Here is a 26,840-nt window from a genome sequence, read left to right as displayed (position 1 = left end):
GTCACCAGACAGGACCCGACTCAGACTGCCGGGATCGTTACACCCAGTCCCTGCCGATGAAAAACATCCCCACAGCATGATGCTGCAACCACCATGCTTCACTGTGGGGATGGTGTTCTCGGGGTGATGAGATGTGTTGGATTTGCGCCAGACATTGCCTTTTCCTTGATGGCCAAAAAGCTCCATTTTAGTCTGATCTGACCAGAGTACATTCGGAAAAACAAACGTGTTTGCTTATTTTTTTCTTTAAGCACTGGCTTTTTTCTGGCCACTCTTCCATAAAGCCCAGCTCTGTGGAGTGTACGGCTTAAAGTGGTCCTATGGACAGATACTCCAATCTCCGCTGTGGAGCTTTGCAGCTCCTTCAGGGTTATCTTTGGTCTCTTTGTTGCCTCTCTGATTAATGCCCTCCTTGCCTGGTCCGTGAGTTCTGGTGGGCGGCCCTCTCTTGGCAGGTGTGTTGTGGTGCCATATTCTTTCAATTTTTTAATAATGGATTTAAATGGTGCTCCGTGGGATGTTCAAAGTTTCTGATATGTTTTTATAACCCAACCCTGATCTGTACTTCTCCACAACTTTGTCCCTGACCTGTTTGGAGAGCTCATTGGTCTTCATGGTGCCGCTTGCTTGGTGGTGCCCTTTGCTTAGTGGTGTTGCAGACTCTGGGGCCTTTCAGAACAGGTGTATGTATACTGAGATCATGTGACAGATCATGTGACACTTAGATGCACACAGGTGGACTTTATTTAACTAATTATGTGACTTCTGAAGGTAATTGGTTGGACCAGATCATATTTAGGGGCTTCATAGCAAAGGGGGTGAATACATATACACGCACCACTTTTCTGTTATTTAATTTTTAGAATTTTCTGAAACAAGTTATTTTTTCCATTTCATTTCACCAATTTGGACTATTTTGTGTATGTCCATTTCATGAAATCCAAATAAAATCCATTTAAATTAGAGGTTGTAATGCAACAAAATAGGAAAAACGCTAAGGGGGATGAATACTTTTGCAAGGCACTGTACATTATTATACATTACATGAACATACATAAGGGCTCTATTTTCGTCTGGAGTTAAGGCGGCGCTAGTGTCAAATGCAGTCTTATGCAATTTTGTCTTGTAAAAGCAAGCACTCTGCTATTTTCCAACCCTGGCGCCAGGGTTGGTCATTTATCTGTCTTATATCAGCTCGCTTGCGCTGAGGTGGGAGGGGTGGAAATATTTGAGGTGTGTCCTTAAAAACATGCGCCAATGTGCCAATTAGAGGCAGCGCTACTGGTGATATTTAAGACTCACCAAAAGCTGGTCTTAGCGGTAACGCAATCGGTTATGGAATTGATTTAGCCAGCGGAGGCACACAGTAGCCTAATCAGTAGCCGATAAACAATGTTTTATTCAAATATCAGGAGCAGCAAAACTGTCAACAGACATTCCATTTTTTTCTTTACGTTGGACAATATTTTTGTCCATGCAGCTTCTGTGAAAGGTTTGGACTCATTAGATCTATGTGCAAGTATGTTTAGAAACATCCAGTTACTACAAGACTGCTTATTGGTTTTCCTTGATCATTTGGTTAAAATATTGCATCTTCCACTTTCATCAGCTGGACCTAACTGTCAAATTGCGGGAATTCCGATCTCTGTCCTTGGTGCTGAATTCGCTTGTAGCCTAGCCTGTTCGTTTGTTTACCTTTTACGTGGCAAAGTCACTAACAGGCCATATCAGGCTATGGTAGGCTAATCTTGTTATAACGTTTGGGCAATGTCCAATTGTCCATGGCTCGAACATGCAGTACATTTTTGAAATGCGAATACAATGTTTGTAGACAAAAATGTTCATGTTGAAGCCAATAAAAAAAAACTAGACTGGCTACATGTTTGTTATAACTAAGCCTATTGTAGGGTTAGTGTATACTATTTAATAAACTATATTCAATGGATAGGACAAACATCCATGCCTCCATAGGCCTACATGTGCACACATTGCCTTATGTTCATGGAAGAGAGATGCCATTTATGATATCATGCTTCTGACCCGGTCCTATTTAGAAATATTGTTGTAGGTTTAAAAATCGAATAGATTGTTTTTCGTTTAATTTGATTAAAAACCAAACTTATTAGAAAGATTCACCGTCCATGGGTTTATGGTGAGAACGTACATGGCTCGAATGTAATGCAATCTTGTCTGCTATTTCTGTTGAAGTGCAAATATGATCTGTCAGATGGTTCCATGATGTTTATAAAACATTACATTTGCGAGCTGTAAACGGTGAGTGGACATGCCCCCTTTCTCTTTATATTGGATCTTTATCCAGTTCCTGTGAAAAGTTTGGATGTGTGTAAAACCCTCCATAGTCTAAGTTGCCTTGTCTGTATTATACGCCCATGGGGAGCAATTATGGTGCCTGTAACTGTATATAGACATAGCCTATTTAAAACAAGTTGTTGATTTGATTAGAATTATACAGTCTTTTTAGGCCTTATCGACAGGGCTGTAGTGGAGCGGGTTGAAAGTTTCAAGTTCCTTGGTGTCCACATCACCAACAAACTATCATGGTACAAACACACCAAGAAAGTTGTGAAGAGGGCACGACAATACCTTATCCCCCTCAGGAAACTGAAAAGTTTTGGCATGGGTTCCCAGATCTTCAAAAAGTTCTACAGCTACACCATCGAGAGCATCCTGACTGGTTGCATCACCGCCTGTTATGGCAACTGCTCGGCATCTGACTGTAAGGCACTACAGAGGGTAGTGTGTACGGCCCAGTACATCACTGGGGCCAAGCTTCCTGCCATCCAGGACCTATATACTAAGCGGTGTCAGAGGAAGGCCCAAAAAATTGTCAAAGACTCCAGTCATCCAAGTCATAGACTATTCTCTCTGCTACCGCACGGCAAGCGGTACCGGAGCGCCAAGTCTAGATCCAAAAGGCTCCTTAACAGCTTATACCCCCAAGCCACAAGACTGCTGAACAATTAATCAAATGGCCACCTGGACTATTTGCATTGATCCCCCCCTCCCCCCTCCCCCTTTGTTTTGACACTGCTGCTACTCACTGTTTATTACCTCGACTAACCTGTACCCCCGCACATTGACTCGGTACCAGGACCCCCTGTACATAGCCTCATTATAGATATTTTATTGTGTTCTTTAGAAAAAAATTATTTATATATATTTTAGTTTATTTAGTAAATATTTTATTAACTCTATTTTCTTAAAACTGCATTGTTGGTTAAAGGCTTGTAAGTAAGCATTTAATGGTAAGGTCTACACCTGTTGTATTCGGCGCATGTGACCAATAACATTTGATTTGATTTGATTTGATTTATCAATAGCCTAGTGAATTTAATATTGCTTATTGACTACGTTTGGCATTTCCATGTCCAGACTGCAATTTACAGTAGGCCTAGCCCCTATATCAGTGCGAAAGATATAGCCTGTGTTTAATAACGTATTTCCATATTGAAGCAATGCGATTAGAACTATGTGGACTACAAACATGTTCAAAATATTTAGCAAATATTTGGCGAACTAGGCTATAAAGTTGATGAGAACGCAATAGGATAAAATACTGTAAATACACAACTTGACGCAACCACATATTTAGCCATGGAGCACTTTCTGATTGGCCAGTAAGGGGCCAAGTCTTGACACATCCACAACTTGTGTATTCATCAAAACACAGCCCTTTCCCACCACCGCCGGCTAATTCCAAAAATATTTCTGACACAGCCCTGAACCTAGAACGCTACAGCTAAAGCGAAGATTTACCATTGCATTAGGTTTGTTTAAATAAAGCTGATAGTCTATCTGCCACAGCACTCAGGTTGAGGTACTCTAGCCGTCATTCTAACCTGTTGATACCTACAGACTCAATACAGAGGGTAAGATATGCTTTTTAAACATATACAAGGGATATCACAGGTTTTGTTGCTGCAAAACATGACCCCAGCATAGACTACAACACACCATATCAGCTAACCAGGCCGAAAATCACCATAATCTTCACCATCTTTTTCCCATCCCCGAGCCCATTTTTTGGGGGCTCCCGAGTGGCGCAGTGGTCTAAGGCACTGCATCTCAGTGCTTGAGGCGTCACTACAGACCCCCTGGTTAGATTCCAGGCTGTATCACAACCGGACGTGATTGGGAGTCCCATAGGGCGGCGCACAATTGGCCCAGCATCGTCCGGGTTTGGCCGGTGTAGGCCTTCATTGTAAATAAGAATTTGTTCTTAACTGACTTGCCTAGTTAAATAAAGATTGAATTTAAAAAAAATCCATCCTAATGCAGCAGTGCATGCTGTAAGTAAGAGACGGGATAATTACTCCACAACACAGGGACAGGATCCAAGTTAATTCTGAATAAATTAACTTTGACCCCCCCCACCCAACTCTACTTCACTTCTGAAATAATTAATTACTCCAATTATGTGATGAATAGGACCACTTAGTCTAATCGTGAGGAGCTGGAAGGATTCTCTTGTCTCTCTGGGACTCCTTGATGCGAGAGCGAGCAAGCAAGAGAGAGCAAGAGCGAGCAAGAGAGAGTGCGAGAGAGAGGTCAGACAGACAGACAGAGATGGAAGAGTGAAAGAGACAGTGAGAAATAGTGAGGCAGAGGCAGACACAGAGCCACAATTATGGAGAGATGTAGAGAGTGCCCTGAGATCAAACTGCATCCTTCCACAACTTTTAATGGCGAAGAGGAGTCCTTGGAATCATCCCTCTGTGTGTGATTACCATTCGCTGACAGCAGTCTGCTTCTGTCTGTCTAAGACTCTGAGTGCGTTTCATGACCTCCCGAGTGGCGCAGTGGTCTAAGGCACTGCATCGCAGTGCTAGCTGTGCCACTAGAGATCCTGGTTCGAATCCAGGCTCTGTCGTAGCCGGCCGCGACCGGGAGACCCATGGGGCGGCGCACAATTGGCCCAGCGTCGTCCAGGGTAGGGGAGGAAATGGCCGGCAGGGATGTAGCTCAGTTGGTAGAGCATGGCGTTTGCAACGCCAGGGTTGTGGGTTCGATTCCCACGGGGGGCCAGTATGAAAAATTAAAAAAAATAATAATAATGTAACTAACTGTAAGTCGCTCTGGATAAGAGCGTCTGCTAAATGACAAAAATGTAAAAATGTAAATGTAATGACCCCTGTTAGAGTCTTCTTCTTGTCTGGCTAGTGAAACACTAACTATCCAGGGGAAGTCAACTTCCCACTGGGCACACACTGGTTGAATCAATGTTGTTTCCACGTAATTTCAACGAAATGACATTGAATAGACATTGAATTGACGTCTGTGCCAAGTGGGTTGTTTCTTGTTAACCGTCACTCTAGTAAAGACATGTTCACTCTTCAATGTGATTTCCAGGGTCGTTTCATGTGCTGGTGGTCTGTACCAATAGAAAAGACAATAACACCTAGCTAATAACTCAACGAGGATAAATGAGTTTTCACCAGTGGTGGAAAAAGTACCCAATTGTCATACTTGAGTAAAAGTAAAGATACCTTAATAGAAAACGACTCAAGTAAAAGTGAAAGTCAACCAGTAAAATATTACTTGAGTAAAAGTCTGAAAGTATTTGGTTTTAAATATACTTAAGTATCAAAAGTAAATGTTTTTGCTAAATTATACTTAAGTATCAAAAGTAAAAGTATAAATAAATAACACATTTTAACATTCCTTATATTATGCAAACCAGATGGCAAGATTTTTTACATTTTTTTTTAAATGGATTGTCAGGGGCACACTCCAACACTCAGACATAATTTACAAATGCTTCATTTGTGTTTAGTGAGTCCTCCAGATCAGAGGCAGTAGGGATGACCAGGGATGTTCTCTTGATAAGTGCATGAATTTGATAATTTTCCTGTCCTGCTAGGCATTCGAAATGTAAGGAGTACTTTTGGGTGTCAGGAAAAAGGTATGGAGTAAAAAGTACATTATTTTCTTTAGGAATGTAGTGAAGTAAAAGTAAAAGTAGTCAAAAAAGATAAATAGTAGTACAGTAGGAAAGTACAGATACCCAAAAAACAACTTAAGTAGTACTTTCAAGTATTTTTACTTAATTATTTTACACCACTGGTTTTCACACACTTTAGATACAGTTAATGTGTGCAATTAATTTTGGTTAAACAACAAATACCCCAGTGGGGTGCGAACACACACACACACACCAAAAAAGTACTTAATCATGAGTGCCTTGACCTTACTGTGCTCTCTCACATCTGTATCTTTCCAACACGCCTCTCATCCCATCCATTTGAGTGTGTATTGGGCTTTCAGGGGCTGGGACAAACAGACTAGAGTACCAGAGTACCTCTAGCAGTGATTCAATTCATCACCTTTGTTACAGAGCGGAGCAGCCCTTCATGGCTGGCTGCACTGACTGTCCATTGAGAGCATTCATCTGCACTAACAGCGGCCTGGGTTTGCGCATCAGCCTGCGCACCAGTACGCAGCCGCTCCGGGCCACTGTGCAGACACATCACTCACAGGTGACAGCTCAGGGCCAGGCTCAGATGAGGGGGCTCATCTCACACTCCCGAACAGTACTGACCGGGACAACGTTTACCTGAGTCATACGGTCACTGATACGTTCTGACCATGAACATCTAGACATGGTTCGGTAGTAATGTCACTGAAACTGACATAATCGCATGCCTAGGACAATCTAGTATGATTAATAATGGAGGTGGTTCGGTGATTAGTTACCTTGCCGGACACCCGTGTTCCCCGAGCTAATGCCTAGGCTTTAGCTCAGAGGGCTAACATAGTCTTGTGGCACAGAGATTACCCGGATTCAAACCCAGTCGGTCACACTGACACAGATGACAATGTAAATCCCTAACCCAGAGTGCGCTCATGGAGTGAAATTGAATTGCAGAGATTCCTCATCAGCATTCTAAAACCATGACTCACAAATCAGGCATACGCACTTGAACATCACTGGAGAAAAACACCAACTAATAGCGAATTCACACAGAATAGCTTTGATTATGACACATAATCAAATTATCTAAATGTGAGACCTAAATTACACTGAACAAAAATATAAACGCAACATGTAAAGTGTTGGTCCCATGTTTCAAGATCAAAAATCCAATTTTCCATATGCACAAAAAGCTTATTTCTGTCTGTAATAAAGCCCTTTTGTGGGGAAAAACTAATTCTGCTTGGCAGGTCCTGGCTCCCCAGTGGGTGGGCCTATGCCCTCCCAGGCCCACCCATGGCTGCACCCCTGCCCAGTCATGTGAAATCCATAGATTAGGGCCTAATGAACTTATTTCAATTAACTGATTTCCTTATATGAACTGTAACTCTATATTTTTGTTCAGTATAGAAAATCATAACGGGAGGCTGTTAAAGGCGACAAATGTGATTATACACACATATGTAAGCACAAACACGCACGCACGCACACACACACTCCCTTCCCCACACAGACTTACTCTATTACCACTTGTCACTCGCAGCCGATACACACAGGTGGACTGGGGTTATCAGACAACTATCTCCTATAAAGCATGTCCTCTGCGGGTTGAGATATAGCCCTCCATCACCATACTCATTTATCTCTTTTCATTCTTCACTGCACACTACAGCAGATCACAACAGACGGGAGAAGAAAACACAGACTTGGAGCTTCACGTATGATCAATGATGCGGCCAAGCACAAGCTGTAGACTGTATTTTAAACGCCAGCCCCCACTTTAGAAGGCGCTGAGGTCTGCAGAAGCCAGTGGTTTAGTTTTGCCCGGCAGATACTGGCAACAGAAAAGCACAGCTACAGACTAGTGCAATGAGGATATTGTATATGTGAATTCGCCCTACCTATAACAATCAGATTGTATGCTGTACATTACCCGACACTCAGACACATACGTGTAGTCTTGTCACACAAACAGAATCGAACCCACTCTATTACTGCAACACTGGTGTCCCTTACTAATCCAGTCCGCATGCAGTGAATGCACGTGGCACATAGGCTAAATCAATTAATGATTTGAAGAATACCTATCTGTAATTTCTATTGATCAGATAAAACACACACACACACATACAGAGCTAAGGGTAATGAGCGGGGGCTGATTCCATTATATTTAACTACATGTCATCTGTGGTATTATTGGAAGTCAGGACTAAGTTTGATAGTGGAAGTGAAACCAGTGTCTCAATCCTCCCTCTGGTTAGAGGGTATATGTACTAACTCAGACATCTCTCTGTCTGTCTGCACATCACAGCACAGCACTCAAACAGACCTGCCTTATCAGTCACATACAGAACAGACTAACAGGAAGACACAAACAGACAGCAACACTCACAAATGCAAATTTGTAGCGTATTCGAGGTTTAACAAGGCTTCTAAAGTTTGTAATTTCCACTTTAATATGTCTGACTTGATTTGCCCAAATGAAAAATGTATTAACTCCTACAAAAAAATATCCATTAATTATAATCCACATAATAATTCACATTTCCTGTTACTCCAGGATTATTTTCATGCTGTAGCAAACTGGCTCAAATTAAGATCCCACATCTGTATGCATGCTATGGTCTCTAGGAATGTATTCACGTTATGTTTCTTTTTCTAGTCTGTCCTGTGTCTCAGTGTGGAATAAATACGCAAGGCTTTCCAGATGATTGGGAGTGCTGTGCAAAGGGATCGTCTTGCTTCACACACAGCTGTGTTCCAGCACCACCCAAATCCTGCACCCCTCACCCGCCCCTCACTCACACCAGCACAGCTTGCAGCTCCATCAAGCACTGATGCTTCAGACCAAGACCAATGCGAAAAAGCAGAAACTCGTGAGAGAGTGTCTATGATTAGCCGGCACACCAGACAGGTTAGAACCCTCGAGAATGTGGGTGTAGGCCGTGGGGCCTCTCGTCTGAGCTGAGAATCTAATGGTAAGGATGAAGATTTATGAACAGATTGACAATAATATGCAGGGTCAACTACTTAACTTTGGCTACATTGGGTGTGTTGTTTCTCCCTTCATGGCCTAGCCCCGAATCAGCTGCAGCATATAAACCTAACCTTCCACTGACCAAATGAATCTGCCAGCAGCAAAATCTACAGAAAGCACTTGTTTTGTGTACCCATTGTAAATCAGATTTTATATGGGCGGTTAGAAGTTCTTCAATATGTGTTCTTAAAAATCTTCATGTGATAAGATGAAAGAACCACCTGAAATAGAAGGCGGAGCTATAGGTCTAGGCATCACCAACTGTGGACTTCACGCAGTCAGTTTTCACTTTTCCCCCAACCAATAGTGTAATAGAGAGCCTAAAATAAACTAATTATCCGGAGCATCATGCACACTGTAAAGAAACCAAACTCACCAAAACATTTCTGAAATTGCTGGTATATAGTCTATGGAGGCAAAGCAAAGTGGCTACCACAGTGAATGGCATTACATGCTTTTGGGACTAAATGGAAAAGCATAAAACCCTATCCTAATCTCAAAAGGCTCATCACTTCCAATAAAACCTCACAGACTCTAATGAGTCCATTCAAAAGTTTGATATCTATAAACTAGTCTAGTAGGCCTAAATCATTGTAATGGTGAAAGGTAGTAGCAGAATGTTGACGGGAAAGAGGTCGGCTACTCAGAGCTGGATGATAGAAGAAGGAAAGCTAAAGGCGGTGGGAGCCAGCCCCCCCAAATTCCCCAACAGTCTCTCTAGCACTCCAACTCCCACACATTATTGCCTATATCATCTAGAATACACATTTCATGATGATGATTGTTGACACAAAAGTACAGAAAACAAAGATATACTTTGGCCTAATTTACATTTTTAGTCATTTAGCAGACGCTCTTATCCAGAGCGACTTACAGGAGCAATTAGGGTTAAGTGCCTTGCTCAAGGGCACATCGACAGTTTTTTCACCTAGTCGGCTCGGGGATTAGAACCAGCGACCTTTCGGTTACTGGCACAACGCTCTTAACCACTAAGCTACCTGTTCCACTAATATTCTCACGGGGGGTTTGGATGCACTGGGAGAGAAATGTTTCACTTCATTGCGCTGGTAGGATAACGGTGCAATTGCTTCCAGTATTAGCTGTGTAGGGACAAAGTACCATATCAAATAGGCGTTTAAACATTTCTTCAAAAACAATTTTCCAAATGTAAACTCATTTAGATTTTTTCTGAAACCTCATGCATTAATGATTTATTAACTTGCATTTGAGTCCAAATGCTATATCCAGTTTAGGTTAACTCTAGAATAACTCTGGAGAATATGTGAATCACCAATCAGATTTTAATATGTATTTCTATTTAGGTAGGCTATATGGGTTCACCTGTTTAATCCACTTTTTAATGTCAACATAATAAAATAATAAAAGTATCGGTGTGCTCTTCAAGTGAAACGCCTCAAGGTTGTAAGACTTGCGTAAAACGAATGCAAACCAGGGTATTTACACTAATTCCGAACAGTAAACTAGCCTACTGTTGTGTCTGCATTGATATAATTATTTGTCCAATGATGTCAACACATTACATAAAATATAAATAAAATATAACACATTCACGCCTCTGTAAAATGTATGGCTCATGATTCCAGTCCACAGAAAGCAACAAATGCTCCTAACGCCGTCCTACGTAAAAAGGAAGAGAGACGGCACTTTCACTATGAGAGAATCGGTCAGTGGGATCCATGCGTATACCCAACCACATGTGTAACCTCAATTTAGGGTGCTTGTCTATTCACACACATTGATCCCAAGTTTACCTTCATCAAGCAGCCGTTCGAGGTGGTTAAAAATCCCACAGAAGTTGGGTAGGCTGCTCATCAGTTTCTTATCATTCATGAGCTGCATGAGATAGTCTGGGGTGGGCTTCGGTTTCTCCTTCGATTCCATTTCCCCAACCATATTCCAAAAAATTAAGAAGAAAAAATCGGACCCAAACAGAACCAACAATGGAAAAAAATAAATATGTTCGCGTAGGCTATAAATTAATAAATATGATATAAAAATACAAGAGTACAAAAAAATCAGTCTGTCTCTCTCACACCTCCTCACTGTCTCTTGTTGGTAAACGCAGTGAGCTGTCTCTTGGTGCTGCGTACAGTTTCTTTACGCACTGCACTGCAATTCTACTACTCCGTCTGGCTGTCAGCTCTTCCGAGGACAGGTGACAAAAGAAAAGAAAAAAGAAAAATATCAATTTAATACGAATATGAAACGGCGGAGAGGTCGTTTTTTCTTATTTTTGTTGCCCTTATAATTCCACAAGTTATCGAATGAATAATCAACTCCCGCGTGTCCACCGCCCTTGATTTATATTTGAAACGATTTGTCTTCTGCTTTCTCTTACCGAAGTTCTTGAGGCTGTGAAAATGTCCTTTTCCCCGAGTTCCCCAGAGCTTTCTGTGTATTGTTATGTGTGTGTATGCACTCTGGAAACGTCTGTCCCTCCTGTCTCTATTCTCGATAACGGAGCTTTTTCAATGAAGCTGGCATTTGGTCTCCTGAAACCGTCTGGCTGTGCTTTGCGAGCCCGTCACATGACCACACTTCACAGCGGAGTCTCTCATTCGAGACCTGGGGCGCGCGCTCCGCCGGGGCCGAGTGTGGGAGGACAAATGCGCGTGCACGTACACACACACACGCATACCTTCAGACAAGCACACAGACAGGACAGACACCTGCCCAGCATCTTAAAAAAAAAAAAGGATAATTATGAAGGATTATGCACATTATGGTGATCAGAATATTTGTGCATAGTTAAATGGTTATGTAAAAAAAAATTTATTACAGATCTATCCTCCATTGGCAGGCTGTGCAGGAATGTCAGTGGTATTCACTGTGTGAGAAAGAGAGTGATTGACTAAATGCCAGGATACATCAGAGTGAATTGCACAGTTAAACTAAGAAGAAAATCAGTCATATCATAGTTGTACTTTCTTAATTAAAGAGCTGTGAAACTGAAGGAGATGTTATATGTGATATGTTGAAAATGAATTCTACAGTTCAACTTAGTTGAACTATTGGGGATTTTTGGAATAAACACAGAATCAGAGGTAGTGCATGCGATGTATCATCGTTTGTGGGAAAGTCTCATTTTAAATAGAATGCCGAGAATAATCTCTTGTGTACTATTATAGGTCCTGTGTGGTTCAGTTGGTAGAACATGGCACTTGCAATGCCAGGATTGTTGGTTTGAGTCCCACGGGGGACCAGTACAAAAAAGTATGAAAATGTATACACTCACTACTGTAAGTCGCTCTGGATAAGAGCGTCTGCTAAATTACTAAAATATATTATGCCTCCATTGTTACTGATGTTGAGTTACCACTGAGCATTTCACAAAACAATGTTAATTCCAGTGAAGGCAAGGGATGTTTAATTTTTCCACACAATAAGCATGAATTATAACTGCTTAAATTCTGTCATTAAAGTGTTTATAGAAATAGTTTCATTGGCTTAATGGTTTTGCCTTCCTTTTGTTAAAGCAGTTTCCATGCCGGAGCTGGCTGGCTTTTAGATGTATTAGAAAAACAATTGCCCCACTTTCTGTTTGATGTCACTTAGCCTGCCATCGCTTTTCACGTGAATGAAAAAACCAAGGGCAATGTTTTAAAAACAGCCCGAAAACAAAGCTGGGAAGTATGTGTGAAACGGGCTGAGGGGGTTTGAGGGGGCCAAGGAGGGCTGTGGGCCCGGCACTGACAGCCCTGAAACAAACGACCCAACAGAACAGGAAGGGGTTGTCCTGGGCCTTTTCCACTACCTTTTCATCCTTTTGTGCCTCCACGGCCATTCTCATGGAGATAGACTTGGACGCGGAGGCTGGCTAGAGTCTCGTCCTCCTCTCTTGCTCAGAGATTGTGTTTGAAGGGGGGTGGGAGTGTATTTATCCTTCCCCCTTCCCTCCTCCACTCCCCCCCTCCTAAAACCCCCTAGCCCCGCCAGCTCCCCAATCCTCCACTCACTCACCCAGTGACGGCACCCTTGTTTGAGGGCAGAGGAATTACGTTAATGAATGCATTCCTGCACACATAGACTGTGAAACCAGGCAAAGAGAGCAACCAGGTCTCTGTCTGTCCCAACTTGGCTGGGAGAACACTGGCGCTCTCAATCTCTTTCCCAACTCTCCCTTTTTCCATCCCTCCATCTTTCTCTCACACTCTACCCATTTAACACTCTCTCTAGCTCCTTCTCTCTGGCACTCTCTCTCTGTCCCTCTAGCCCTCCTCATAAACTCCTCCTCAGTGATGGCAAGTGGGCCAGTGGGGTTGAACCCCAAAATAAAAGCAGCCTATAAACTGATGAAACCGGATCTAGACAGAGCAATGGGGGCACGGGGTCAAGCCTTTACCACAGCAACGCCACCCCAATGAGACGTGTCATAGGGGTGGATATTAAATGTCACCCTGCCTCTTTGCCTCTGGCAGTGAATAACAACTATGTCTGCCTCTATGGAAATCAGCTTTGTATCGTTTAAAATGGATTTTCTTTATAGAACAACAGGCTATGAAGTCATGGAGAGAGAGGCACTGAATGAGATATCAATGGAAGAGGTTATTTGATTAGCCGACATGGGGAAAGCGTAACATTAATATATAGTATGTGCAGATTGTTGGTGTTGATGCTATACAGAAGAGGCAATACTCCTCCCACAACAATTTGGTTTATTGTTACTCATCATTCTGTCCATAAATGCACACCAATTCCACCAGAAGTGAGAGGTCTTCATCACTTTCATCATAACATTCTATCATACTGCATGAAATTGAATTCATTTATTTTAAATGCCACCCCCATTGCTTTGATGTTCACACACCATTAAATGCTGTTTGCATCCAGACAGACTGGCAGTGGTGTTAGTTCGGTAGAGCTGGAGCCCACATACAGCCATAAAGAGACCAACAAGCTCTCAGTCTCACGTCAGAATTAGTCGTTCATCCATGTTTCTCAAACGTCAAATTTCGAAGTTCTTCCAAACATAAAATGTTGAAGTGTTTGGTTACTTCTCTTTATCGTTCCAAGGTTAAGTTTAGGCATTATCTCAGAATTCTTAGGGTTAGGCATTAACTCCGTATGGTTAAAGTAAGGGTTAAGGTTTGGGATAGGCTTAAACTTTCTATCGCTGGATTCGAACATGCAACCTGGAACCAGGGGCAGATGCTTACGCCCATTCGCCATCCCCGTCCACAACACCCTAGCAAAACCAAAGCCTACTTTAAGGTAACAGCGCTCACTGTTGCCCCTAGTGGCCGGTTTTTACATAATCTCCCGACAACGTCAGACATGGATGGATGTCAAAAACTGACTAGTATCACAGGTGACCTGGCTGAAAGAGACATCATACTGTGCAGGGCTCACCATACCAATCACCATGTCTCCAGGTTTTTCCGGTTACCAGGTTCTTTGTAGCAGGAATCTGCCGGGTGCTAATTTGACGCGCTGTTGAGATAAAAGGGGGGGACTCATGTTAATGTCAGCATCAGAGGATCGGAATGCAGGCTATTTATCGCAGGAGTCAGACAATGCCCACGGCCGGGGACAGCCCCCGCCCGAACAGATCGGCTAAATAAATAGATAAGTAATTAACAGAGCAGCGAGAGGACAGCCATCATTGGGAGGACGTTTCGTTACAGCTCAAGCAGAAGAGAGAGAGAGGTGGAGGTAGAGGGGGAAGAGATAGATGGAGGAAAAGAGAAAGTGAGGACTGGGGAATAGAGAAAGAGGTGGAGACAGCGAGTAGGCGGAAGAGTGAAAGACAGGGTAGGAAGAGCGTGCATGGTGTGTATAGAGTGAAAGAGAGGGGAGGAGGGAAGAGAGTGGAGTTGAATAGAGAGACAAAAATGGTTTAAAGAAAGAGTGAGATTCAGGGACATGGAAGGAAGGGAGTGGTAGGGAATAAAAGGGTAAGCGAGAGTAGGTATGAGAAAGAGAGCGTGTAAGGGGGCAGAAAGCGAGAGTGGTGTGGGGTAAAAGAAAGTGAGGAGGGAAGAAGAGAGTGAGTTGGTGACATAAAAAGTATGGCAAGTATGGCCCCTACATCATCAACTCAACAATAATCCACAACATAAACATCATGACAACAGAATATGTAGAAAGAGACTAAAAGTCATTCTCAGAGTATGTCTTGATATGTGGTGTTCTGACTGGTTAATTTCCCAGTGAACTCCTGTGTCCCTTATGGCTTAATGAGATTAGAACAGAATTCAGGAACAATAAGGCTCTGTTGCAGTGAGCAGCGGCCATACTGTACATCTGACTAAGTGTATAGTTACTGTATACATAGGCACTAAATATTTACTGTCTGATTCAGAGTCGAGGAGAGTAAAGTGCGTGCTGACCCATAACTGACCCGTGGTGCACCTAACACATTCCCCATAATGCACCATTCTCAACTGGATCAAGCTGACCACATAATGACATTTAATGGCTCTACAATGTTATTGTTGTGGAGAGATCAGATATATGTGAAATAACATGTCCTGTAGACTTCAAAAGGTACTCACACTCAAACCATGAAAAGGCACACTTTAACCTTTTGTAATATTTAGAGCACGGATTAAATTAAGTATATTTTTGCATCTCTGCCTCCTTGGGTTTTTTCCTTTTCATGGTTTGAGTGCGAGTACCTTTAGAACTCAACAGATATGTTTTCTCTCACACACCGGTCACCATTCATTAATAATTTAGCCTAAGCGCAAACCCTCATACTGGCTTTGTAAATAACATGTCCTACCATGGAACATATTACAATGGGTCTACAATGTTCTCTTCTGAAAACAATCCTAGACTCTGCTTTGACACAACAATACCAAATAATACTTCCCGTTTCACTTCTCTATGAGCTGCAGTCTGAAACACATTTTCTTTGCTGCTAATACAGAGAGAGTATTAAACACGACAGTGTTTTCAACTGTGATTACAACACAGCACTTGTTTTCAGGCTCTTTCTGCATTTGATTGATGTTTCCCTAATGGTTATTGATTTGATCTTCAGGGTAAATAAAAGCATATCTCCTAAACATGGTGTTGATGCTTGGAGCTCTCATTCTATTTGTCAGCACACAGAGAGGGTTCATTTGATAGCTGGAGGGCAATGTGTCTGACTGCCTTATCTGTCATTCATGCAGGCATAGATACATAATTTAGAACAACAAAACGCTAACTTCAGCAGAGCCGCAGCATTTTAAATAGGTGAGAATGCTAACTACTGTATTCATCCCTCTGTAAGTCTAACATACAGTTGAAGTCGGAAGTTTACATACCCGTTAGCCAAATACATTTAAACTCAGTTTTTCACAATTCCTGGCATTTAATCCTAATAAAAATGCCCTGTCTTAGGTCAGTTAGGATCACCACTTTACTTTAAGAATGTGAAAGGTCAGAATAATAGTAGAGAGAATGATTTATTTAAGCTTTTATTTATTTAATCACATTCCTAGTGGGTCAGAAGTTTACATACACTCAATTAGTATTTGGTAGCATTGCCTTTAAACTGTTTAACTTGGGTCAAACGTTTCGGGTAGCCTTCCAAAAGCTTCCCACAATAAGTTGGGTGAATTTTTAGCCCATTCCTCCTGACAGAACTGGTGTAACTGAGTCAGGTTTGTAGGCCTCCTTGCTCGCACACGCTTTTTCAGTTCTGCCCACAAATGTTCTATAGGATTGAGGTCAGGGCTTAGTGATGGCCACTCCTTACCTTGACTTTGTTGTCCTTAAGCCATTTTGCCACAACTTTGGAAGTATGCTTGGGGTCATTGTCCATTTGGAAGACCCATTTGTGACCAAGCTTTAACTTCCTGAATGATGTCTTGAGATGTTGCTTCAATATATCCACATACTTTTCCTTCCTCATGATGCCATCTATTTTGTGAAGTGCACCAGTCCCTCCTGCAGCAAAGTACCCCCACAACATGATGCTGCCACCTCCGTGCTTCACGATTGGGATGGTGTTCTTCAGCTTGCAAGCGACCCCCTTTTTCCAACAAACATAATGATGGTCATTATGGAAACATTTGTTTCATCAGACCAGAGGACATTTCTCCAGAAAGTATGATCTTTGTCCCCATGTGCAGTTGCAAACCGTAGTCTGGCTTTTTTATGGTGGTTTTGGAGCAGTGGCTTCTTCCTTGCTGAGCGGCCTTTCAGGTTATGTCGATACAGGACTTGTTTTACTGTGGATATAGATACTTTTGTACCTGTTTCCTCCAGCATCTTCACAAGGTCCTTTGCTGTTGTTCTGGGATTGATTTGCACTTTTCGCACCAAAGTACGTTCATCTCTAGGAGACAGAACGCGTCTCCTTCCTAGGTGGTATGACGGCTGCGTGGTCCCATGGTGTTTATACTTGCGTACTATTGTTTGTACAGATTAACGTGGTACCTTCAGGCATTTGGAAATTGCTCCCAAGGATGAACCAGACTTGTGAAGGTCTACCAATTTTTTCTGAGGTCTTGGCTGATTTCTTTTGATTTTCCCATGATGTCAAGCAAAGAGGCACTGAGTTTGAAGGTAGGCCTTGAAATACATCCACAGGTACACCTCCAATTGACTCAAATGATGTAAATTAGCCTATCAGAAGCTTCTAAAGCTATGACAACATTTTCTGGAATTTTCCAAGCTGTTTAAAGGCACAGTCAACTTAGTGTATGTAAACTTCTGACCCACTGGAATTGTGACACAGTGAATTATAAGTGAAATAATCTGTCTGTAAACAATTGTTGGAAAAATTACTTGTGTCATGCACAAGGTAGATGTCATAACCGACTTGCCAAAACTATAGTTTGTTAACAAGAAATGTGTGGAGTGGTTGAAAAACAAGTTTTAATGACTCCAACCTAAGTGTATGTAAACTTCCGACTTCAATTGTAGTTACTATGGGTCATTCATTGTAAGTCTAAATCTATCTTCGCCATGACATCCCTCATGCTCTACTCTATTTGTGAGTGATTGTACCATGTGTGGATTTGTGTTGAACATTTCCACCGTGTTTATACATGCCTCGTTGCGTCTGTTAGTGTGTGCATGCCACGGTGTGTGTTTGTGAAACCAGTGTACTGTCACAGTGGACAGTGACTCCATGGCCTGTGGGAACAGAGGGGCTGATTGTTTGCCGGCGAGGGGAACACAGTGTGCCATTGTGACATAAAGGATAAGGGGAGCGGAGAACAGGGACACAAAGACAATTAGCGTACTTCCACAATGGAGACATCGCCACAACGGCCACTTTCAACCAATGGAGGCACCGCCTGTGTTTCAAAGAGGCGACAGAGACAATGGCTGTTGCTGTGTCATGGAGCCCACGGCCGTTCACCTCTGTCCATTGTTTGACCCCACCCCCTCGCTGTGGGCTGGCCACTGCTTATTGTGAAGATTGGGTGACAGGCTGCCTGGTTGTAGTTGCAGCAACCTGGTTCTGTGGTGATTTTGGAAATGTTATGTGTCTCATGTAAAGTCAGGTTGTTACAGAATCGCTCCAAAGTCTCTCTCGTCTTGTCTCTCCCATCTTAGCAAGGCTATGATTGAACATTTTGCCACCCGGATTTCAAGTGGGACGACAGGAGTAGCAGACACTACTAATAGCATCATGCAACTGTCAGTTAGCCATGGTTGGTTTTCTGTTGGGCTGCTAGTGCCATACCACCTTATCAACTCCAGACACAGGTCTGATATTGGCTTGTCTACAGTGGTGTGGAGCCTCATAGCAGTGGTCTGATAAGTGCTTATTTGCAGAGTCCATACTTCTGCAATAAGGAAATTATACCATTGTACTGTACACAAATAAGTCTGTAGCCCTAATTATTTGACTTAATTATAAATCACCTTCTCCGAAGGGCCTGCGGGTTCGATGATAATGAATCGGGTTATAATCAACACATTTTCTATAGTTTAATCCTTCCAAGTAGCAGCAGCACAAACTTTAGCGACACAACAGGTTACATCCCCCAGGTGGTAAAGGTAGGTAACAACACATCTGCCACGCTGATCCTCAACACGGGGGCCCCTCAGGGGTGCGTGCTCAGTCCCCTCAGTTCCTGTTCACCCATGACTGCATGGCCAGGCACGACTCCAACACCACCATTTTTTTCTTAAACTGCATTGTTGGTTATGGGCTTGTAAGTAAGCATTTCACTGTAATGTCTACACCGGTTGTATTCGGCGCATGTGGCAAATACAATTTGATTTGATTTGATCTTGACGTGCAGGGGTGGTGGAGTGATGTCTTTTTCTGCCTCGCTCTGGTCCTCGCCGGTCCGGTGCGTGACGTCCATCGCTGATTGGCTCAGTCTCAGTAGGTAGGTTGTCATGTGGTTCTTTATGCTGGGTGACCCGTCTGTGAGCTCTGTCGTTCTCTTCAAGCTCCTGAATGACCCACAGTGGTCCAGGGCAGTGGTTCCCAAACTGTAAGGTGCGCCCCCTCAGTCCGGTTTCAACTTACTCTTCAAAGTTGTAATAGTAGAATGCAAAATGGTGCAATTTCGAAATTGCATCATCAGTTACCTCTTGTCATGTCAGTCAATGCATACCTTAGAGAGCTATTTATAACTTGTCAGAAATGTCCAGATCAACTAGCCCATGTCAGCTAATGTTTTTTAGCTATATTTTTAAGCCCATATATTTTGTTGTAATGTTTGAGTCACTTAAATATCACATGAACACACATTAGACAACTCAGTGGCCTTGTGGTTAGTGTCTGCCCTGAGATTGGAAGGTTGTAAGTTCAATCCGGGGCCGAGTCATACCCAGGGGTGTGTATTAATGGATGCCAAGGGAAGCCAGGCTTCCCCAAAAAACTGTACCAAGAAAAAAGAAAAAAAACATATCAAATGATTTATCTGTGTTTCATAAATGTCCTTCAATTCGCAAGAGGTTGAATGTATCTCACCGGAGAAAGCATCCGAGCGAACGAAACAGCACCCCTCTGTCTCAGTATGTGTAGCGTATCTATCTGATGCTGTTTGGTCAAAAAGAGTAGGACATTGTTGTCGCCCATAGCATTGAATGCAAGGGAAGCCAGCAAGCATTTGGCCTCCTTCGATAAAGAAATTAAATAAATAATAGCCAATCAGCTTTGAACTAAACTGACTGAGCTCAGCTGTGAGTAATCCTGGCGCACCAAAAAAACGTGTCAAGGGAAGCCAGTCACAAGCCAAACGTCATTATTGACAGAAAAAAACTTGAATTGTTGCATCTCGTTGTGTTGTTGTCTTCCGGTGGCTAGCTAGCTAGCTAAAATCGTCCCTTTCCTAAATTAGCCATGGATGGAGATAGGGATTGGGACTTGTGGTTTCACTTAATTCTCCGTTCCTGCCAATGATTATAATGGCGAATCTGATCCAACCATAAATTCATACATTGTGCCCCTGGCCTGAGAGGATGGAAGTTTAACATGTAGTATGCTAATGTTAACCAGCTGGCCTGGCGTATCGCTGCTCATGAAAGGAAGTTAGGCTAGCGAGCAAGTATTTTAGCCAGGTAGCCTAGGACAACAAAAACTAAAAGCATGTACTGTTTAACAGAGTCATAGACCGTTTAGGCAACATGAAAGAGGAGGATGGCATTGGTGTTTCTCTACAAGTAGGGGTGAGTCAACATGTTTTTCTACTTGCACGCACACACAACACCACACACACATAAATCAGTACCATGGACAGCCACATCATGTTTAGCTTACGTTGATTGGACTAAATAGTTTTTGGTATCTTTTAGTTGTCACTGTATTAGACTAAGCATAGGTGATTAGATTATGTTGAAATGTTTAAGATGTAATGGTGCTGGGATAGTGGAGGCAGCTCCTGTTTTCTTTGCGACTTGCGGTAACTCTCCGTGGTTCTAAATCAATAGTTGTTTAGTAGTCCGAAAATTTCGGAAACATGACCTCGCTGTAGGTCATGTAACTGTTTGTTATATGCAATATGTTTTGTGGACTTCACTGGACAGATGTTGCTCTCCGGTTTTGTAATGAAACAAATGTGCGGTTGAATTTATTCTGCCACTGTCTTCTTATTGTCTCGTTCTTAGGCCTATATATCACAGTGTCAAGGCATATGAACTAAAAGGTTATAGAGCAAACAACACAATTATCACAACACACAGGTAGTAACATGGCTTTTTTTCTGGATTGCCTTCCCTGGTGATTTTACCAACACACTGCTACTGGTCATACCAAATAAGGTAAAAATGAGACCTGATGCATCTCTACTTGGCACTCAGCATTAAGATTTGGTGTAAGGCCCTGCAAAGTCTGCGCTCCAGCAGGTATATCTCACTGGTCATTCCCAAAGCCAACACCTCCTTTGGCCGCCATTCCTTCCAGTTCTCTGCTGCCAATGACTGGAACTAATTGCAAAAATCTCTGAAGCTGGAGACTCTTATCTCCCTCACTAACTTTAAGCATCAGTTGTCAGAGCACCTTACCGATCACTGCACCTGTACACAGCCCATCTGAAATTAGCCCACCCAACTACCTCATCCCTATATTGTTATTTATTTTGCTCTTTTGCACCCCAGTATCTCTATTTGCACATAATCTCTTGCACATCTAGCATTCCAGTGTTAATACTATTGTAATTATTTTGCACTATAGCCTATTTATTGACTTACCTCCATAACTTGCTACATTTGCACACACTGTATATATATTTTCTGTTGTATTTTTGACTTTATGTTTTTTACCTCATATGTAACTGTGTTGTTTTTATCGCACCGCTTTGCTTTATCTTGGCCAGGTCGCAGTTGTAAATGAGAACTTGTTCTCAACTGGCTTACCTGGTTAAATAAAGGTGAAATAAAAAATAAAATAAAAATATATATATACTAGCGTCCTGTCCAGGGCGTGTACTTGTAGCCGACATCAAGCTGCCTGCTCAAACATACGGGGCAACGCTCCTGCCCTATGAGCAGTTACAAGGAAATGAGCTTTAAAACGGCAACATTTTCTTTGCACCTCATGACAAAATGTGTAGAATTGCAGGCAACAACAAAAAAGTAGGCGCTGTTTTTAATGACTCAAGAGTCATGATTCGTTTTTTCCGAGTGACATTCATTTTTGGCGTTTGTTTGACCTGCTGGAGACGTGCTCACAGACCAGCAACTGTCTATCATGTGCGCGAGGGAAAATAGATCATGCTGCAGGAAGCATAGAGAATAAAAATACATGTTTAGAACTGATAATTGATCGCATGGTGCAAGAATGAAATCAATTAATTGATTATTAAATGACAAATTTGTAGAACCAAAACATTCACAGCCTCTGCTCAACTAACTCGAACTCGAATCGTTTGGGGGGCTGCAAGTTTGCGAAATATAGGCTATTGTGCGTATCACTCAAGGCAGTCAAGCAATGCATTCCGTTCACAATCTTGTCCGGTTGCAGCCACAACAAATAGCCCACGTTTCAACTGTATCAAGAAATAATCGTATTTGTATGCCTAGCAATCAACAAATGTACATTGTTTAAAGCAAACTTTTACAAGTCTGTCACAGATGACAGCTCAAATAAACCCCCTATGGTGAAGGACATGGGAACGAGAGGTTTGTATAATTATTACTCTTGAGTTTTCAGTTAATCGTTCGCCGGTAGGGGGTCCTGCGTGCTCTGGGCATTACTGACTCAAGTGAACGAAATTAGTCGACTGAATGACTCCAAAAGATCCGAGGCAGTAAAATGAGCCGAATTTCCCATCACCAAAGGGAGAAGGTCGAGTTCAATTACTCCTGTAGGAAAAGCGCGAGATGAAGTCGCATAGGCAGCATCTCTCTGATCTTCGTAGTGGTGAAAGGGGTTGGGAATTACTCACTAAATTTTGGGTTGGGAATTACTCACTAATCTTGCAAACGTAGATTGTGCGGTGAAAACGACGCTTGTGTCGTTCCAAATGTCCACTCCATGTAATTTACTAAAAGTCCACCACCAACATGGGATACCCGAGTCATGCACTTGTAGTTAACTGCCTTGTTCGAAAAAAAGAAATGCTGATGCTAGTTTAGCACAGCGAGAACCGCTGTCACCAGTCTGTAACCCTAGTTATTTCACTTAATTAGGCTATCTATCGCCTTCTCCGAAGGGCCCGTGGGTTCAATGATAAAGAGTCGGGTTACAATCAAGTTATTTTCTACAGTTTAATTCTTCCAAGTAGCAGTGGCACAACAGGTTACATCTCCATTACTTCACTTCTCTGTCACACATCTCCCATGAATCCTCCTCACGTGGAAGTGAGTATGGTTAGGACATTTTCAGAATAAGAGTCCCAACATAAAATCTAAATGGCAATGCCATAATAAAAGTCTCAGATACACATAACATATTTCTGATTATAAAATATATTTCTTATTCCAAAACCACACCTACAGGTTTAACAACAGGTGTCGGGGGAGTCGAGTGGACCCAGATTGTTTTCAACTATATTTTCAGTAACAGCCAGAGATTAAACTGTGGCCAATTATTGTAGTCCCTCTCTATCTATTTCTGGTGTGCTAGCACTGCAGACTAGACATATGGGTTAGCAGTGGTCAGAGGTAGAGTGAGGACAATCCTCAGTGGCGATAATGATGCAGTAGATGATATGTGACCCAGTCTGTAACTGGGCCTGTCCAGCAGCCATGCCTGTGCATGTGACGTGCCAGAGAGGAGACTCAGGGCAGGCCAAACAGCCCTGTTGTTTTGATTGCAATAGTCTCTCTATTCATTCCCCTCTTAGCCCACGTCCGCTGTGGCAGTGGAGCAGAAGAGAGGCGGTGATGTGTGTGTGGGGAACCCAGGCAGCCTGTTAAATGGCAGGGCCAGCACGGGTGGCACGGGGACAACTGCTGGGGGTGGATTTATGACAGACAACTACAGTGAGGGAAAAAAGTATTTGATCCCCTGCTTATTTTGTACGTTTGCCCACTGACAAAGAAATGATCAGTCTATAATTTTAATGGTAGGTTTATTTGAACAGTGAGAGACAGAATAACAACAAAAAAATCCAGAAAAACGCATGTCAAAAATGTTATAAATTGATTTGCATTTTAATGAGGGAAATAAGTATTTGACCCCCTCTCATTCAGAAAGATTTCTGGCTCCCAGGTGTCTTTTATACAGGTAACGAGCTGAGATTAGGAGCACACTCTTACAAGAAACGTCTGACCTCTGTGATTGCCAACAAGGGTTTTGCCACCAAGTACTAAGTCATGTTTTGCAGAGGGTTAAAATACTTATTTCCCTCATTAAAATGCAAATCAATTTATAACATATTTGACATGCGCTTTTCTGGATTTTTGTTGTTGTTATTCTGTCTCTCACTGTTCAAATAAACCTACCATTAAAATGATAGACTGATCATGTCTTTGTCAGTGGGCAAACGTACAAAATCAGCAGGGGATCAAATACTTTTTTCCCTCACTGTACAAATCGCATATACTGTAGTAGAACCAGGAAAACATCTCAGGAACTATTTCATCATGAACATCAAACTTCATCATGCAGGCTCATTACATCTGCTCTAATTTTAGAATCCCTTAGCCCCCTTTTTCCTAAATACTGTAAGCAACTGCTGTTCACAATGGCTAGTTTTTAATTGTGTAAGCATTTGAACCCTGTGAACCTTGATGAGCTGGAACTGTGAATGAGGAAGAACTTGGGTGGTCTTGATGGAGAGAAGAGAGGTCCAAAGATGAGGGCCTGGAGGGGTTAATATCTGGCTGATGTGGAGAACACTCTGTCCTAGTCCTACCCCATCCTCACACCCTTCTCCCCCCCACACACACACACGCACGCGCACACACACACGCACGCACGCACGCACACACACATACAAGAATAGTCCCAATAAGCAAAAGGAAGTTGAAAAGATGTCTAAAATACGTATTTTTCCTGATGTTGAAGTTAGGTTCAATTTACGTACTGAATGAAAGGTGAAAATACTTATTTTCCGGATGTGTGTGCTTACTGAGGTGTAGCCTACCATTCCACATTGGAATTTTATGAATGCCCATCCATGTGGTAGGCCCACCATTTGTAAAAGGCCGTTGCATTGGCTTTATTAGTCCTGATTCCTGTGACTAATCAATTTAAGCTCTGAATATCAGCTACCCAACTTTATCAGGAGGAGTTATCCTGAGCCTATTTGCGTTGTGTTTACACGGTGGGAAATGCAGAAGAAGGGTTTTCTTTTTCACTATGATCAGCTTGTAAAAAATTGACGGATACAAACTCGAAACCACTGATCATGACAGTTTTGCTTACGGAATGAAACGCCTGGATAGCAGTTGTTACTAGCTTGATTGTCCATTCCATATTGTCCATTTTACTTTGACCTGTCCTGTTTATAGGATAGATTGTTTGTTAACATGTCAGCACATTTCTTATTTGATTGTGCGCCATTTAGGTTAGGCTATTTGATCGGAGAAACCTGCATGATGTAAAAAGTGTCAGTCTCATTACATTGTCATACATTTTATATCCAGCCTGTAGGCTACAGAAAAGGCCACATACCCTTTCTACCATATGCTATATCTGCTATATGATTGATGTTAAAACATTTTTTTACTGAATGTTTGTGGAGCGCCGCAGCGATGTGTCACTCCAACAGCACCCTGGAGAGGCGCGCTGGGTATGGACAAGATAAATATTTTGCGTCCCTGCCTTTGACAAAGTGGGCACTGCTTATCATATGGCAGCATCAGCGCTCACCTAAAAAGCCCATACTGTATGCCACTGGTTGAGAGAAATTGTCATTGTTTTTTGGCAAAATTATGTGAGGTTTTATGATTTGTTGGTGGTGCTTCTTGGTCAGTTTAGCTCCGAAAATGCCGCCCTCGTTAATCTGCCGCGTGAGCGGGCCTGCCTTGGTGTACTGTTAAGCTGTGTGTCCATGCTGACTGAGGCTGGAGCTGCTTCTTCCCATCACTTATCTCATCACTGATATGTCTGCCTGCCTCCATTATTGAATACTCATGGAATATTTAGGTGCAGAAGATATCAAACACAAATTCAAGCATAAAAAATATATTTTTTTATGAGGATGGAGCCCTTTCCAGATGAAGTTGTTAAAATGTATGCACTATGCACCCGCATCAACCTGCCTAGATGTTTGGGATGGGTCGATAGATGACAAAGCTTCAGTGTCTTGTTGAGTGTGTTTACTATCTGTTGTTTCGTGTCAAGTGTGTCCTCTGGTTAGACTGCGTCTGGTGGGATTTACAAAGGGTCAATGGCTGCAGTGGTGCTGACTGTGTGAGTGTCACTTACCCTCGGATCACCCCCCTGTCTGAGGCCAGGCTACAGTAACACTCTCACATCTCTATGAGGTCTAGCACAAAGTTTGGATCAATACCCTTCTTGTCTCGCCACGGGGGAGAAGATTTTCCCCCCTTCGGCGTGTTTCAGGAGCCTAACCCCGGAAGCCCATTATTAAGCCAGCTGTCTAGCCTGGTTTTAGGGAGGTTCCGAGCGTTTTTATTTCCCCCTCCAACATCTGCACGGAATGTTCCACGCCAAAGAGCAGGGCAGGGCAGGCATGTTCTGTTTAGCAGCTGTTAGTGGGCTTACAGACGTAACACACCAGGCCCAGCACAGTCGGCTCAGTCTCAGTCCCATATACCTTCTCAGGAGGATGCCTTAGAATGCTGGGGGCTGGGACTCGATGAGGGAGGAGAGGCCATGGTGAGTTTAATTGGGATTAGTCTAATTACACGCTTGTCATACCTTTGAGTGGGCCCATGGGTTGGTGGGTGGTGGGGGTCAGGGAGGCAGAGCTGGGGGCTGGGGGCCAGCAGGAATGCACTGCCTGGCCTGAGCTATGCTGCAGAGAGGTAAATAGAAGGGTGTTGTGTAACTCGGTTGGCTGATAACAGTACGTTACCCTACACCAAAACTGACTC

General features: G+C 42.7%; 1 protein-coding gene across 4 annotated transcripts in view; it reads right to left on the bottom strand.

The window, feature by feature from the left end:
* The window catches only part of LOC121553658 (protein quaking), a 100,868-nt gene extending 89,785 nt beyond the window's left edge, over positions 1-11,083 (bottom strand). For 3 of the 4 annotated variants that reach the window (XM_041866943.2, XM_041866944.2, XM_041866941.2), the window contains exon 1: positions 10,742-11,083. In XM_041866943.2, the coding sequence (XP_041722877.1) occupies positions 10,742-10,883 (142 nt within the window). In that variant the 5' untranslated portion in view covers positions 10,884-11,083. The remainder of the gene's footprint in view (positions 1-10,741) is intronic. The other variant, XR_005997557.2, reaches the window with a different exon arrangement.
* Positions 11,084-26,840: the final 15,757 nt, after the last annotated feature.

The sequence above is a fragment of the Coregonus clupeaformis genome, chromosome 37 (genome assembly GCF_020615455.1).
Source record: "Coregonus clupeaformis isolate EN_2021a chromosome 37, ASM2061545v1, whole genome shotgun sequence".
Taxonomy (NCBI): Eukaryota; Metazoa; Chordata; class Actinopteri; order Salmoniformes; family Salmonidae; genus Coregonus; species Coregonus clupeaformis.
The sequence above is the reverse complement of the archived record's forward strand: the minus strand, read 5'-3'. Positions and strand labels throughout refer to the sequence as shown.